This window comes from Numenius arquata, chromosome 5 (assembly GCF_964106895.1).
Source record: "Numenius arquata chromosome 5, bNumArq3.hap1.1, whole genome shotgun sequence".
In the NCBI taxonomy this organism is placed as follows: domain Eukaryota; kingdom Metazoa; phylum Chordata; class Aves; order Charadriiformes; family Scolopacidae; genus Numenius; species Numenius arquata.
In genome coordinates, this window is record NC_133580.1 from 13,608,339 (window position 1) to 13,625,254 (window position 16,916).

The 16,916-nt window shown below is 40.6% G+C and overlaps 1 protein-coding gene across 2 annotated transcripts in view; it reads right to left on the reverse strand.

Annotated features, from left to right (window-relative positions):
• Positions 1-211: 211 nt before the first annotated feature.
• DCX (doublecortin) overlaps positions 212-16,916 on the reverse strand; it is a 73,240-nt gene continuing 56,535 nt past the window's right edge. Inside the window, exons 4-6 of one of the 2 annotated variants that reach the window (XM_074147576.1) lie at positions 13,590-13,727; positions 3,544-3,638; positions 212-926 (exon numbers count right to left, since the gene is read on the reverse strand). In XM_074147576.1, coding sequence (XP_074003677.1) covers positions 870-926; positions 3,544-3,638; positions 13,590-13,727 — 290 coding nt within the window. In that variant the 3' untranslated portion in view covers positions 212-869. The remainder of the gene's footprint in view (positions 927-3,543; positions 3,639-13,589; positions 13,728-16,916) is intronic. The other variant, XM_074147577.1, reaches the window with a different exon arrangement.

Below are 16,916 nucleotides of genomic sequence, written 5' to 3' on the forward strand. Positions count from 1 at the left end.
AAAAGTGACCTATAGGGTGTCAAACCTGAAAACAAATTTTCACAGTGTTTTCAGTGTTGGCTGTTCACAAGGCATTACTGTTACAGAGATAGAGAGATACCATAGGGTAGGTATAAAAATTTCTTACCAGCTAGCAGTATCTTTGGATCACATGTGAAAGGTGTTCCACTCCAGATAACTCAACTGACTTACTTTTTTTTTTTTTTTTTTTGCTTAATCATTTAAAAAAAAATATCCCAATATCTGAATCACTATTTTACTAACCTTACTTAGTATCTTATGCAATCATTCCTAATCTCATCCAAGCTTCTGCTGGCATAGTAAGCATCAAACTAGCAAGTAATTTCCCTTCCTGCCCTCCAAGAATAAACGCAATACTAGTCAGTATGCAGGTGCTAAAACCAGGGCTGCAAATGAGGAGCAGGTGAGCTGGCAAACGTTGGCAGTTTAGACAGGTGGAGAATATCATTTGCTCTACCTGAGCTTGCAAATTGGTCAGCAAGTGATCCATTTGGACATTTTGGGGGGAGCTACTTTATTATCACTAGAAAAATTACACAGTTGCAGTAGCAGAAGAAATAATAGAAGAAAACGGGAAATGCACAGGATCGTTTGCATATTGGCCCCAAATTGCTTGCAATGTCCATTTTGCATCCCTGTAACTTAGAAGAATGGTATCCCTCTATCTCTATAGACTGGTAGGTGTTGATTTGTGGCACAGAAGATGAATCACAGAAAAAAAATGACATATAACTGTGTGTCCATTGTCTGATTTGAAAGCACCAGTCACCTATCTGCTTATTTTGGCAGAAGTACTCTACTGTATCTTAAACGTAGCTTGCAACATGGATGTTTAGCTTCGTGTCGCTTTACATGGAATCTCCAAGGGAATCAGAGTCATCCAAAGACAGAGGCAGATACAAGTCCTGTAGAAAGAAAGAAGAAAATGTTAACTCACGCAATCAGTTTCCACCTCTGGTCATCCATAAGGAAGCAGTCGAATGGTCCAGTTCTGAGCAGTTCATAGGGACAGGGTGAAAGACTCGTGCACAGGTTACTGGATGGGCTGAACAGTTGTCCAGGTAGTTCAAAGCCGAAATCAAGGCAGGTTACTTGCACAGTGGAGCAAGAGAATCTTGGTACCAGAAGAAAGTTTGAGAAGTTTTTTTTTATCGCTTCTAGATCGATGTGTGGATCAATTATAGCACATGCATGAAAGAGCAGCACTTCCCTTAAACAGGTCCCTTTTAACCTAAGTCTCTAAGAACTCACAATAAAGAGTCTTACCTTGATGGGACAGCTATCCTTAGGACAATCTCTAGGAAAATCACATGTTTCATGATTTATTCTTTAAGCCATTTCTGATCAATTGGAAGGGTTAGGAAAATAATCACAAGTTTATATTTTGGGTGAAATGCTGAATGTAAAACTTTTCCACGGTCTGTTTCTAGAGTAACCATCGTATTCCACTTCCTTAAAGTTCTGCATGGAACTAGGTACACAAATCTGCTCGAGAGCTAAAGCTCTCCTTGGACATTTTTGCACTCTGCTCACAGGAAATAACTGTGAGCAAAATGAAGAGCCTAAATACACAGAAAGGAAATTGATACAAGAATCTTGATAAAAGAAGAGGTACATTATGACTTTGTGGTGAACTCAACCTAAGCATTTATCATTCGAGCTTTAATGGTAAAAAAAGAAAAGTGATTTCATCATAAGCAGGAAATTGCTCCTGGGAGGAAGACAATGATGCATGAATATTCTGGTAACCTAAAATGCTACATTTGTGTTCGCTGATCGGCTTAGGTTAGTGGACGTGCTCATCAATGGATTGGCTTTGCCCTCAGCAGTCACCATCTATTACAAAGGTTCTAGGGGCTTCACTGGAAAGGTTCACTGATTTTCAGCCAGCTGAAAACATACATAAAATATTAAAGAAGGTGAGTTTTACTTGTCTTTACCAGGAAGCAAATACTCATCTCCAAAGTCCTAAATGAGCTAGTGTTTGGGAAGTATTTTAGGTCCTTGACGGCTGAAGCAAAGGATGCAGTTTACAGCATTACTTTTGCTGAAATGCACACAAGCATTTGTTGAATTCACACTATGGGCCAGCTGCTGTTCTCAATTATAAATTAATAATAAATCTGGACCCATTATGTTAAAATTGGTGCATTTACTCAGACTTAGACTCAGCAGCTGATATCAGAGTTAAGTCTTGGGGAAAATATAGATTTCATTTGGGTTCACTAGCCATTGTTAAAGAAGGTGAAATAAAGCTGCGTAACTACAGCCTCTCCATATGTTGAGAATATTTTAAAGATCTGATTTTTGAGAAGCCAAAGTCCACCTCAGGGTCCCCCAGTACCATTCAACCCTATGTCCAAACGTCTGTGATCCAAAATCTTACATGTTAGAGGAGTAACCCAAAGCCCATTGGACTTTTGGGGATTCTTCTCATTGACTTCTCTGTGCTTTGTTTCACCATAACAACTGTAGTCCAGCTGCTGCTACTACTCATCACTTTGAGAAAAAACACAATCCTCAAACAAAATGAGTTCAACCCGTGCAATCTAGACCACGGTGGATTACATGTGGCTGGCTGACCTCAAAACCTTACCACTATCTCAATTTTTTAATTACTCCTCCAGAATTTCAAGTCAATGCTTTCAAAGTCATACTTGGGCAGAGAGGTACATTCTGATTACTAAAGAGAAATCCCACTGACCTCCTCTCACACTTACATTTATGGCCAGGTTCCAATTTCTGTATTAAGTAAAGACTGTTGGAAGCAACACTGTGGCTATTCCAGAAATGAGAAAGCCCATGGAAATGACAATCTAGACTCAGCGCAGAATAGCACTGAACAACAGGAATATAAAAAAGCTGTGAGTGCTGCTATACCTTTTAAATAAATCAATACGCGAATTACCTGTGAACCAGCACAGGTTTACTGATCTCTACTAGGATGCTGTGCTATCTGTTAGACACCCTGTTTATTACCTGGAAAAACAGCTACTGACCAGAACACAATTACTACACCAGCTGTGAAAAATCACTTGTTTCCTGTAAAACAGAGCATGGCCTTAAAATAATAATAAAAAAAAAATCCTTAAGAAGCATCATTAAAGTGATGTCTTAGAGCTTCAGTAATATTTGTATTTCTTCTGCTGTTTAATGGACTGGAATTGCCAACACTTAAGGCTTTTCAAGAGAGGAGGATTTATACGAAGATCATATCCATCAATAACTTGTGAATTTTTTCAAATCGTGATACAAGCTCAGGGTTAAGTTCTCTTTTCTGATCCATATGAAGGACCTCCAGCACACGTTAATAACTCCAAGGGAAGAAACAGGCCAATGATTTGTTGTTCACCATTTTGCTAGAGCCCAAAGTGACATCCCTTTTAGGTAATGGACTAAATTCTTCACTGTTTCAACATAAGAAGTTGTGCTTCCAGAGAATATGGCCATGACTTAAATGTCATACAAATCTGAGTAGACTAAGGAAGAAACAGATGTAGTAAGGTATAAGAAACGTAATACCTTGTGCTTACGGAGGCTCCCTGGGCTGGTAGGTGTGGAGATCGGCGACTGCTTTGATTTGGGTGTAGACAGCTGACTGCTTGAGGTCCCATTTGCTGTCAGAAAACAAGACAGAGCTAGTAGTCAGACAACCAAGAGGAAGATCTTCTTTCTCCTTTGGGGAGATGGAAGGTGTCCAAACATTTAACACAGAAACACTATACTTTATTTACATTAGGCAGGAGAAAAAAACCAAGCGAACAACCCAACTTAAGGCTTTCAGCTGCTCAGAATAATAGACTTTGGAATACAGTGAAATACCAAATATATTGAAGGAGCAATATTTTACTCTACAAATATTCATCAAATCGATCCAAGATACACATCACCAGAAAAACAGAAAGACAACATCTATGTTATCAAATAGTTTAACACAATTGAAACCACATGGCATTTAAGGGCATGAGTGGAAACCAGAGGCTGCAGATGTCCTGGATCCTACACAAGAAATGTTAGATGTCAAATATACATATTACAAATTAGAGAAACAGCTGCCTGGAATGCCCTGGATGTAGTTAGCTGTGGCTCGGATTAAATGACCAAAAGAGCCCTTCTGAAACCCTGGTGTAAGCACGGGGTGGCATGTCCCTGTTCACCTCTCTGGGGAGAGGCCAGAGCTGGCTCTGCTGTTCCTCCACTGCCTGTGCCAGAGAAGTGAACATCATCCACCAGGGGAGGAACAAGAGAATCACATCAAGCGACGATCCACTTGCAAAGACCAAAATCTGGCCTTTTGGTTTCTTTTGTTTGTTCATGTTGCTTTGAAGAAAACACAGTTATTCTCCATTTTAAAAAATCTGATTCACTTAAACCAAACAACTTTTGTAAAGGTTGTTTGTTGAGGCCTTCACAGACATGGCTTTCAGTTAAAGTGAAGGGCCCCAGGGCTATGTCAGGGCAAGCTATTATGCATTTATTGGACCAAAACCGAATCAAAGTAAATAGCATATTATGCAGAAAAAAATGAAGGGAAACAAAATGGAATAAGGATAAATTATTTTTTTCCTACCACTGATGTTCTTGCAGTAAGTTAATGTCTATGATAATTGCCAGGTGTCACAATACGTTATTTCATAAGGACATACTTACACATAGTGAACTTGGTCATTCATAGGTTGTGTATGAACTCCAGGGATACAGACCCTTTTGTTACCAGGGGCTGTAAACACATAGCTCCATCAGCACAAGCAGCATTACTTGAGGGAAGGAAATTCACACTCATGCTGGCTGTGTCTAACTATATTATCTTTTCTGGCCTTTTCTTTTTGCAATCCAAGCAGCAGCAAGCTGGAGGCTTTTTGAGCATTAAACTACATATCCCAATCAAGTCTACAGAAAGTGACATTTCCAAAACCTACTCCAGATGTTAACATAATCAGCACAAGCCACAAAACTAAACCACAAATATTTTGATTGTCATTTCCTTCAATGGCTATAGTGTTGCCAGCCCTCCAGATTACTGTGCAAATCCCTACCCCTTTTAAAGAAAACATTTTTAATTGTGTTTATGTTTCTCACAGAGAGAAAAAGACAAGCATATAATGATGCCGGCTTGTTGTCCTGTTCTCTTAACTGCCCAATACCTCTGTATACCATGACTAACTAAAAGCATGTGCACAGGAGGATGAATGATTTCAGCATATGGGGCGTATGCTTCCAATTGTAATAGCTGAATATGCAAATGAGTTACTTAATATTGAGCAAGTAGTTGAGTGTCTGGAGGAGACCTAAGAAGTGTATAAAGTATCATACAGTAAGAAGAAAGTGTGTGAATGCTGTATTTTTAAGAGCAAAACCAGCATAATTCTTGCTTTAATGCTTAAGCCTCATTCCTCTTCTCTGTTACCTTCCTGTGAGAAAGAGGGGGGGCAGTTAAGGTTCGTGGTATCACTGGCCCAAACGCAGAAGTCATACATGTGAATTCAAGTAAACATAAAGAAACGTGCTCTAAGCCACAGGACAAAAGAGGAGCTACTGGCATGTTAAAGCAGCTCAGGCTCAACAGATTGATGGTGACGTGGGCCCTCTATATTCATATCCATCATTTCTATGCAGGAGGCACTATTGGGAAGAGGAGACTATTCATCACAGATAGCTGTTTTCCCATTACAAATGCACCTCACTGAGGAAATAGGTATTTCTTAAAAGGCGGTAGAAATAATGATTTATAGATAATTGGAGAAGAGAGTGACCCTTCATCTCCCCATTCCACTCAGACCATTCTTTATTGATGTAGGGAAAAAACTAGTTCTGGAAACCCAGAAACTGTTACACACCAGTCCCTGCACTGCAACATGCCACTCATCACTCTGCTCCAGTTCTACAAAGTGAGCTGCCCTCGAGGTTGATAGGAAAAATAGTAGAGTTCACTAACGATATGCCATATAATGAAGGCAATTCAGAAAAAAAGAACTTGGATCTCTTTTATGTTTGGTTGTGGGTTTTTTTACCAAGTGACTTTGAGTTTTCTTGTTAAAGAAAATGTGAGGTACAATAGTACTAATATAATCTGTATTAGCTAGAATCTATCTCTAATTTCTAAAATGCCTCTTTCTTTCTTTATTTCCAATTTTCATTGATCCTGAGGCAGGAAGTAATCCTTCCTAAGATGAAAATGCCACTTAACAACTCTACAAAGAACCCAAATTTCCCTTCCACAAACAAGAAGGCTGGAAGAATGGCAAACAGTCAATGTGCAGCAAATAGATATAATTGCTGGAGGGAAGGACAGAAATTCCCTAATACAATAAGACTTTTAAGTGCTACAGCAGGAATGTTAATAATTTATGAGCACCAATGAAAAAAACAGATGTGACATCCAAATCAGAAATCTAATGAGATGGATGTATATCATTACAAATACTTACCAAGAATTTTGCAGCAGGAGCAACAATTAAGAAGCCCAGTTTAATTTTTTCTGTCTGCTAATGAAGAATAGTGTTCATCATAAAACTTGCATGCATTTCTTTTGAACTCAAATGCAAGAAATAACAAGAGGCAAAAAGCAGATCCCAGGTGGTGTATAACGCTGCTGCTCCACTAAAATCTGTTGATGACTTATGGTAACTAAGGATTTCACATAAACTCAGCTATTGGAAACAATTCTTTATAACCAGCTTTCATTTGAACTCATTTGGGTTTTTTCCACCGTGTTATTCTTTGTGTATGATGTCTTATTTATGTCATTCTATTTGCTTTGCAACCTCAATTTACCTTATAGCCCCTTTGTGCATATGAAACATCCTTTAATTGCATTAATATGTGTAGAACTTTGTTTCATAGCATCCATACCTTCTTCAGTGCACAAGACAAGTTGGACTTGGGAGATAAATCAGGCTTGTCCAGCAAATGAGAGGGAGGATGGAGAATATAGCATCATGTCGTGTTTGAGATGGTTATGAGAGATCCAGGTAAACTGAATTCTCTGCCTGATTCTCCCAAAGATATTCTAGCCAAACTTCTCATATGCAATTGTCCTTGAGTGTTGCTCAGGTTTGCTTGGATGACTGGGACTCTGGATCTGAATTTCTAGCAATGACAATAACTGGGACCTGTAAATGAGGCTAGTGAGGTCCATCTTTTGAACTCACATTTCTATCAATGAACAGAACTGGAAAAAGCAGGGCCCAAGGATCACAGTGAGTGCTCAAAATGTGTGGATATATCCCTTTTTCTATCAATTGGTAAAATAGGGTTAATACTCCTTGCTCCATTGGGGTTCCCAGAGTTCTGGAGATGAGTTCCTAGTTTGAGGAGCACATACTCATACATCATAAGAGTGAGAGAAAGAACTATGAAATACATGGATAGTTTTGTCTCCAGGTCAAGGCTTGAAGTGTCACCAAGGAAATAAAAAGAGGCAACAACCAGAACAAGAACAGCATAAAGCAAATGTAGAAATAGCAGCTCATTTAGTGAGCACAAGCCATCCTGCCCTTCAGGGCAGAGTCGTCTGTGGCAAAAATAAAGACTCCATTGTAGTGTTTATTCAGGAGTGGAAGAATTCAGATTGCAGAGGCATCCTTTCCTCAGGCACCTCCTAACTCCCAAGCACTCAGCTCTGCAGTGTTGGCACCCTTTTCTCATCACGTTTTGTGAGGGTGATCTCTCAGCTGGATGCGTACTGTGGATTGTCAGCTAGCAGAACGTAAGTAAGCACAAGTGGGATAACAAGCTGCTCTATCTTGTGTGCAATCCAAAAGACATCTGCTGCTTTTTAAACACATTCATATATAATGACTCTGGGGAGCCAGAACTGCAGTGAGGACAGACTGACATTCTGTATCTGTTTTGCTAATTGCTGCGGCCTTGTGGATATGCTTTTGTCCCTCTATCCAAACCCTTCCACTAGAGGACTGAGAAATTAAAGTCCTGCAGCGGTGCCTCAGAGCCCTGCTCATAGGCTCCCTGACAAAGGCAAAGCTGGGGAAAGACATTTTCAAATTTCAGCTCAGGTACCTGTGGCTCTATATTGTAAAGGATTAAGATCATGCTAGTTTTAAAAATCACAGCACAGGCATTTATACAACTGAACCCTTGTTTGTTATGTGAGTTACTGTAAGATAAATTCATATTTTTATAACAAAGAAGTTATGGCAAATGACATCATTATTTTCTCCCGTGTATTTCTCCCCTGAGATTTAGCTCTGTCTTTTCTTTGGTTTGACTGCTTATTGCAGTAGTGTGCTAAAAAAAATTTGCCAAACTTCTCATTGACCCTAGCCCATTTTAAACTCATGGACCATTGCAGCGGCACAGAGACTTATCTCCTTATGCCCAGTTTTCTTCTGTCATGTTAGAAGAAGGAATGGGATGGTATACTGCAGGTGTAGTTCAGTCTGGATTTTATTGCTCTAAGCTATGTCATTTATCAAAGCTGACTTCATAGAAAGAAAAATGGAGGCTAGAAATAACCATAGAAGCTTTGTAACACCAATTCTGTGCTCTAAATTGGGATCAGATATATTTGAGTCATCCCCAGTAGAGATATTTTTTAAAAGCACCAAGTCTGACAGGGACTCACAGGCCCTAGGAGACCTGCTTCAATGATTAAGATGCTTAAAATTGAAAGGTGTTCCTAATATCTGATCTATATATGCCTTATTAAAGATTAAACCAATATCCTGTTGTATCCCTGATAAACACACAGAAAAATTGATCCTTATCCTCGTTTTAATACTTCATATGCATTTGAAAGGTGTTTAATAGTCCCTTCTCAATCTTCCTTTTTTCTAAGCTCAATCAGTCCTTTTCCTTCAAACTCTCTGCACCCTCGGAAATTTCTTTGGTATTTTCTCTAGTTCACTTACATCTTTCTTAGCATGTTTAGTCCATACTAAAATACAACCCAAGCTCAACTAATGCCAGATAAAGACACCAGCCCCTTCCAGTCTCAGTTCACCCCTGATATATGAGAAACTAGTTCAGCTCTACTAGCTAACATTTGGAAGACAGAAGAGAAAGGCACTTGGATACATTCTTATAGAGGGAGAAGCAAAACCCTGCTGTATTTTGCTAACCCCATCTTGCTGGAAGCAACATTTTGGGGGAGTTAGGTGGAGGATATAGATGAAAGACTGCATCACAGCTCCAGCTCTAAAGAGATGGGAAACTAAAGAAGATCCTGGAAGCCCAGTGGGAACTGCTGGCAAAGATGCCAGGGCCTTCCGGTCAAACTGAACCAAGAGGTGAAAATGGCCTCATGATGAAATGATCAGCACAGTGTCTGGAGGAATAGCCGGATTAAAACAGAAATACACTGGCATTGCTGAGAAGGCATATATATGGGTTAGGAGTTAATGAGAGAAAGAAGAAAGGATTCCCCTTGGGAATAAAGGACTGTGGTCTGTTACCATCTGCTTATAGAAAGACACTTCTTCATTCATTCATTCATTTCTCGTTCATTCATTCATTCATTTAATTTTCATTCATTCATTCATTTAAATGACTGTATGGTAAATAAAGAGATAAAAGTACCGTGGCAAGAAAACAGTGTTTCACATGTTTCTGTGGATTAGCTACCTCATTTTTTGAATATCATTGGAGCTGAAGGGCTCTGGCTGCCTAGAGGGAATTGAGCTTTTCACAGCGAGGCCATGACACATCTAGGCAGGAGGCAAATTACCTCCGGCAGAAGGTAGCAATTCAACCAGTGAACTCGAATCACTGTAGCTGAGAGCTGGCAGTCTCTGTACTCTTGTACCTCTGTGCATGGCCTTTTGTCCTGATATTTTTTAACAAAATATTTTGTTCATATGTTCTTTGTTGCTCCATGTTAATCCTTGTGATTTTGGAATGGGAGCTGACCGCTTAGGTGGCTCACTACCAGGACTGCTGTAACAAGACAGTCAAGGAATACATTAAAGTTCACATCTGGCTGGTGATAGGAGCAATTAAATGGCTTAGAAGCTGCTTCCTTTACAGTGCTGGATTTACAGACTTGCTACATATATTTCCTTCTGTTTTCTGCTGTTGTTCTGACTCAGAGGTGGCCCCAGAGACCACAGTCAGGAGCAAAACTTTGGGTGCCATCAGGGGAAACTGGACTCCAGCCAGCAGTATGCTCTCTCCATGACTCTCCCAGAAATGTAGTTATACCTCAATCCATGTTTCTCATTGAGAAGTAGATCACTAAATCCATAGCCAAAACCAGAAGGAGCAGAGGATATCAAAGATGAATGGAGACCACCTGGCACAGAAGGCACATCCTTACATAGAAAGCTTCCAAGCTGACAAATCAACTTAGATGGGGATCTGTCTACACAGTCCATGATGATGGCTAACACAGGATTAGGCTACACAGTTGTATTCATTCCTCTGCACTACCTGACAGTTCACTGCGGCAGGATTGAATGCGTGAAGAGAGTGTGCAGGTTGCTGGAGCAGTCTCTGATCCACCAGAGTGTAGACAGTGGCCTTGTTAGAGTGCAGCTTGCCTCTGTTGGAAGGTCTGGAGCACATGTTGCAGCTACTCTGCTGCTGGAGATGTCTTCTGTCTCCAGCAATCTGTGAGGTAATAGATTTGGTTTTGCCGATATTATTCTCCTCGTGCTTTCAGAATACACAAAAAGTCCCAAATAAAGAACCTCAACGCTCTTTCCTGTGCATGATTCCATGGGTAGATTACTGAGCTCTGTACACAGATTAGTTATCACTGTCTTGGACGATCCATTGACAAAGGCAGCATAAACAGCTTAAATGATGCACTCAAAGCCACGGAATGAGTCAGTGAAGGAGACTGGGATAAAACACCAGTCCCTGAATACTCCAGCCTGTGTGGAGGATAGCTGCTGCTCAGGCGCAAAGCATTTCCACAGCTTTGAATGAGAAGTGTTTTATTTATATTGACACATAAAGATCAGAAGTGTTCCTACTGATGAATGGTGAGAATGTGAATGGTAGAGAAAGCGGATGCAATGCCTGCATGCTGTCAACACTACATCCTCAGAATTAGCACTAGCAAGCTCTGCTGAAGCAGTTTTTTCTGTTCTCTCGTGCTATAACAGTGACTTACTTATTGCTTTTGTCCACTATCTGCTGGCAGCATTGAAGCTCTTGCCAAGGAGTGAGACACAGCTGTGCGTGCACAATCTGCTTTAAGCCTTAGCTGCCTCTGTGGGCAATGCATGCGGACCACTGTCCACGTGTAAATCTACTGCATTCTCATTTTTGCTGCTGATAAATAATGTACCATTTTTCCATATGCTTTAACAGGGAAATAGAACAGATGAGAAATGGAAAAAAATAACATGCTTTTCTGTAATTGTGGTGCACTTGTAATGAGGACGGTTCAGACTTCTTTCACTCAAGCAGCATGGAGATTTACTTCAGAATCTGCATTTATATCAGTGCCCAGATATCTCACAATGACCTTAGAGACTACAGTGGAAAAAAACGATAGAAACCTACATGGAAAAGAACTGAAAAGAACAGAAACTAATAACATAGAATCAAGGAAACTCCAAGTTCCAATATGACAACCATAGCAGAGGGAAAGACAGCAAAAGCAGAAGGTACAAATGGGTAGGAGATCAAACACATAGCAAAAATATTCAATATACTTGAAATAAAACTGCTTTTAAATCCTTTCACAAATGAAATAGGTGAGAATGCTGAAAAAAAAAAAGCGTCAGATCATCTTTTATTAATCAGGCTTGATTCAGCATTCCTTGCCTCTTTAATGTGTTAACTTCAAAATCCAGCTAAACCTGTTGATTGTTCATGTAAATATTGACTCTTAAGTAGTATGTTGACCCACTTTCTTTATTACAAAGTCAAGGGACAAGAACACAAGATGGTATTCTTTTTTTCTCTCTGTCCTGAGAAAATAACTGTCTTTATACACCCTTCCAGCGCTGAGAGAGTTCATTCATTTTTCATTCTCATTAAGCAGGACAGGCTGCCATTTTTTTCTGTATTGAAATCACAGGAGAGTACGAAAGACCCTTGTCTAGATGGATTAAAGAAACTTGATTTGTTCTTCATTACTGGCCTTAACTCCAGGAGTTGGCTATTGTTCAGCATTTCTGGTTATTTTAATCTCCTTCTGAAAGGCTCTACTAACTGTGTTCATTAAACTTCATCAGATGACTCACCATTTTGTTTCTGTGAGTCAGTCAGTCAGTTGAAATCAGGAACACAATAGTTGCCATTTCACATTAGACTATATGTTCATCAATAAAGTCTAGTTCTGATGGTAATTAGCACCTGATGGTTATGGAGAAGGTTTAAATGGTGTATCACAACTCATGCATGAGCTGACTCCCAGGTCATTGAATGGGAGTTCTTTGGGTTTTTTTAAATCAGAACATATTTTCCATCGTGCCTTCAATGTACCTATGTAACTTTACCATGCACTTGGGATTATAAAAGCTTTTTAGATTATAGCAAACCTGAGTTTAAGAACAGCCAACACTGGAGTCCTGAAGGAAAACTCTATGAATGCAGAATAACCTGACAGAGAAATAACTTTTTTAAAATCACAGAGTCTTGGTATGTGCCAACCAATTTCACATTGTCTCTTTAAGTAGCTGAAGAACATCAAGAGATTCTAAACAAATTAACTGCTTCCTGGGGAAAATCTTTCTGAATACCGTCAGGAGAATTTTATATCCAGTAATCCAATATCTGCTGATGGTCAACAGTTGTGTGGCGTTCACATGCAATATGCAATGTGTTACCATGAAGGTGAAAGGCAATTTCTGTTTTGTATCACCTGTGAATACTGTGGGTCACTTGAATTTAAGCTATGAAACTCTCCTGGCATCCTGAAATGCTTATTTGGTGATTTGGCCATTTTAGTGAAAGGCCATGTCTGGTTCTCTTTTGGGAAAAAACAGGCCAACAGATGACATACCTAGAGATCCACCCTCTCCATCATGACTCTAAAAACTATCAATTACCAGAAGTGTGATATTCAGCCCAGCCTTTAACTTACAGGCTCTGCTACACCACCAATCCAGTTGCTACTGAAGAGGGAAGGAGGCGTTTCAAAGGATACAGGCTGCTGCAGCAAATAAGGATCCCCATTTTCCTTCTCTTCTATTACTGAATGAATATCTCAGTATCACATCAATGAACCCATCACCAGCTCTCCAATTGCAAGGCTATTGGTCTTCTTTAAATAGTGATTAGAAGAGGACACTGCTGACCTGTACAATAATAAACACTTGCATTGCACAGGAGGTTATTCTAAATCAGTCTGTATCTATAGGGAACATGTGGGAGCACTGCGGGCCTTGATTTCCTGCCTGTGAAATAGAAACTTCTTTTAAAATTTTGCTAGGGGAGGAGGTTGTGAGACTGTGGGTGGTATGACCTAAAGCCACAACTGCACTTAACCGACCACAGAATTCCTCTCCAATATTTATGATGTGCGCCTGTACACTAGCACCAGCTTCTTGTATTTAAAAAATGCTGAAGATTCATATGCAAACACCCACGGTTAGTGTATCCAAAGTCACCCTTGAGCACAGTTAATATTCAGACACCAGAAAACAATCACTCACCATCTTGATGGTTACCTGAATCGGCTGGAGACTTGCTCCGGCGCATGGGGGCTGGACTCTTTGCTGAGCTCTTCTGAGGGGTGGGAGATGACTTACTGCCTGTGGCGGTCGCAGGGCTCCCTTTCATCACCCGGCACTCTAAGGAAACAGACAGCAACCGTAGTTATGTCCCTACCTACACTCGCTGCCTATGGACTCCAGCTATGAAACACCCATGGACAGCTTAGTAATTTGTCTCCAATGAGGTCTAGAAAACATCAACAGCAAGGGAAAAGCTGGTATCTCCACATTTTCTCCAGGGCAGAAAGGAGAACTTTAGGGGGAGGGCAAGAAGAAGAAAACCTTTGCTCCTTTAGAGCAGGCGCTGACACGGTGTACGCCAAGATTGGGTCAGCTCCCTAGCAGGGCCCACCTCCATACCTCTGTCCTATCAAAGATTTTCTGCCCTTCCCCTTGCCTTAGTTCTCACCAACCAGTAAGCACAATTAAAATGGTCAACACTGACTGAAGGAAGAATCAGCCCAAAAAAAACAGTTATTTTGCTGTAACCCTTCCATGAAGACCTAATAGTAAGAATGATCAGTGCAATTTATGCAGGTGCAGAGAGCCAGCAAACAGCTCATGGCATGACATAAAGGTCTCTAAGTGGCAGATGGGACATCTGCCCCAGGAGGCTTTCACTCAGCCCAAATCAACCTCTTCTGTGGTTTCAACAAGCTGCAACTTTTCTGATGCAGAAAGCAAAGAAGACAAAATGGTTTTACAAAACATGTTCTCTGTTCTGGCCACTCATCCCTTTCGGAAAGGTTTGTATAAACAAGTCTAGTAGATTTATGTACTTAAAGACATGAGCAGATGAGAACCCCAACTGTCTTTTCTTAAAAATAAATAGGCCAGGAAGAGTGGAAAATGTAAACATGATCTATAGTGTCCTGCAGAAGGGAACTGCTAACAAGGGAAATGCTAACAAACCTCTGTGTGTCCCAGGATTTCAGGCATGCCAGATCTTCAAAACCAGGGTTTATTTACCTTGAGAGCTAACAGAAAAAGCACTTTCCACCCCTCAAGTTATTAACTTAACCCCGTTAAGAAGGCAGCAATAAAAAGGGGATTTCCTTTTTGTCAGATGCTAACTGGTCTCACTTCATCTCCTACAACAGATTGTCCTCACCAAGATGTGAAAACCAGGTCTTTTTTACAGATATGAATTAGATGTTCCACATACAGACAGTTCTATTGTGGAAAAGTTCAGCTCAGCATGCATGGGCTGGACTGAGGGCTCCCTTGACTGGACTCCCTAATGGGAATCAACTAATGCAGCACATAGCAGATAAATAGTTGGTCAACCAAAAACAAGTTGTCTGACCTAAATGTATGCGTTATTTATTTATATATCAGTATATCTATGAAAATGTAATTGCCTTAAATTTTTCCCCAGGCTTTCCTCGTTCTCAGACAGTCAAGAGTCAGTCTCGTCTTCTTCCAGATGGTTTGCAAGAGAGTTCGCTGTTGGGTCATGCAGTACAAGAATATGAAGAGCGGATGCCCTGTGCTCCAGGGATACTGCATGATGACAATTAAACCTACAATGAGTTTATTCTCTCTTCTGCTAAATGGAGTTTGGAAACGGTACATCGGGGCTAGAAAAAGTTGTGTGTATTTTTTTCAAAGGTACTTGACTTCTCACAGATGATGCCACAGAAAGGCTTGTAGGGCTCCAGCACCAATATAGCCCCAGTTTTTCATACATGAAGAGCAGTAATGACGGGGAAGGAGGTGTGGAAGGTAGACTATTCCTCCTTGATACCAAAGACTGTAGTGTTTGATGAGACACTGTGAAATAGCCACTAGAGACAGTGTGCAAATAACTGCTCCTGGTGTTAACCAGCCAAGCCAAAACATGGGGGAAAATCTTCTTCAGTCACTATAGAAGTAATATTTTTCAGGACTCTTACATATAGCTGTCTAACAAAAACAGTGCAACGTTTCAATCTTAGAGCATAATTTGTTTGCCCAGACATAGGCACCAAATACTATGTGAGATACATTAGACTACAGCTCTAGTACACTCTCTCCAGAGAGTGGGTCTCCTGGTGCCCCTGTGTGACATCTGTCAATCATATATCACATGGATATCTCAGAAACCAAGGGGGTCTCACATGGTGTCAGATATCTGTGTTCAGCCACCTGAATTACTCCCTAAAAAAATAAACCTAAAAAGTGAAAATAGTTTATGTTGCGTCTTTTCAAGAGCTTTCAAATTTATTTTCTTCCCAAGGGAGTAATTCCTGGAAAAGAAACTCAGCTTTACATTTTCCAGCACAGAAAGGCTGACTCTGAGGAATCCCTCCAGCTCAGCCGTTGGCAAGTGTCAGAACACCAAAGGCAATCACTGAGCATTTGCACATCTTGAAACAAGGTTCTAAAAGTGGAAACCTGACTGTGCTGAAGTTAGTGTAAACAGGCCTCTAAACATCACAGCAGGAGGGGCATGACATTTCCGTGGGCTGTACGAATGAGGGTACGAATGAGACAGCAACGTCATCTGGAAGGTGCTCAGCAACAGGGATTATAGGGCGGAAGCTGTGGTGGGCATTCAGGAGGAAAAAGATGACATAATCCTCTCGTGCTATGTCTTATTCTCTTTCCTGATGTTCTGCCAGAGTTAACATAATAACCAGCAATCCAAGTGCATGTCATCCAAACAGGCAAGAAAAATCTCCTCCCGTGACAGAGGAGATTTTAATAAATGACATTCATCTGCAAGATCTCAGGACTCACAGTTCTTATTGCAGCATCTGACTCAGAACAAGGAAGGATGATGGGTGCAAAGTGGGAAAAAGCTGCTGGCTAATAGTTCCCTGTCTGCTTCTCTGAGAGGTGCAGGGCACCCCTACTCCCCTGAAAATACCACTGTGAGCTGTAGTTACTCGGTGTCTTCACAACACCAGGCTTGGCTTGTTTTTGTTAGAGAAATCCAAGCTGGAAAAATTAGTAGTAACTAGGAGTGTAGGCAGAGAGCTGGGCTTCCCATCAAGTTGTTCTGCTAGAATTGCATCCAGACTGTTTTACAGTGTGGAACTCCCCGTGGAGCTGACTCAACTGCCGAGTGTTTAAAAAAATATGAAGCTCAGGTCACAGATCGCTTCCCCAGCTTGACACAGGCTTTATTCTCTGCCTGCAAAGTTTCAGCTGAACCTTGGAAACTTTCTTTGAATTACCCAAGACCATCAAATGTGTTCATCTGGAGTACACAGGTCAGAAGTACCAGCATCAAATAAAATCAGGCTTGCAAAGGAGTCATGAAAATACAGTGTTTGAAGATTA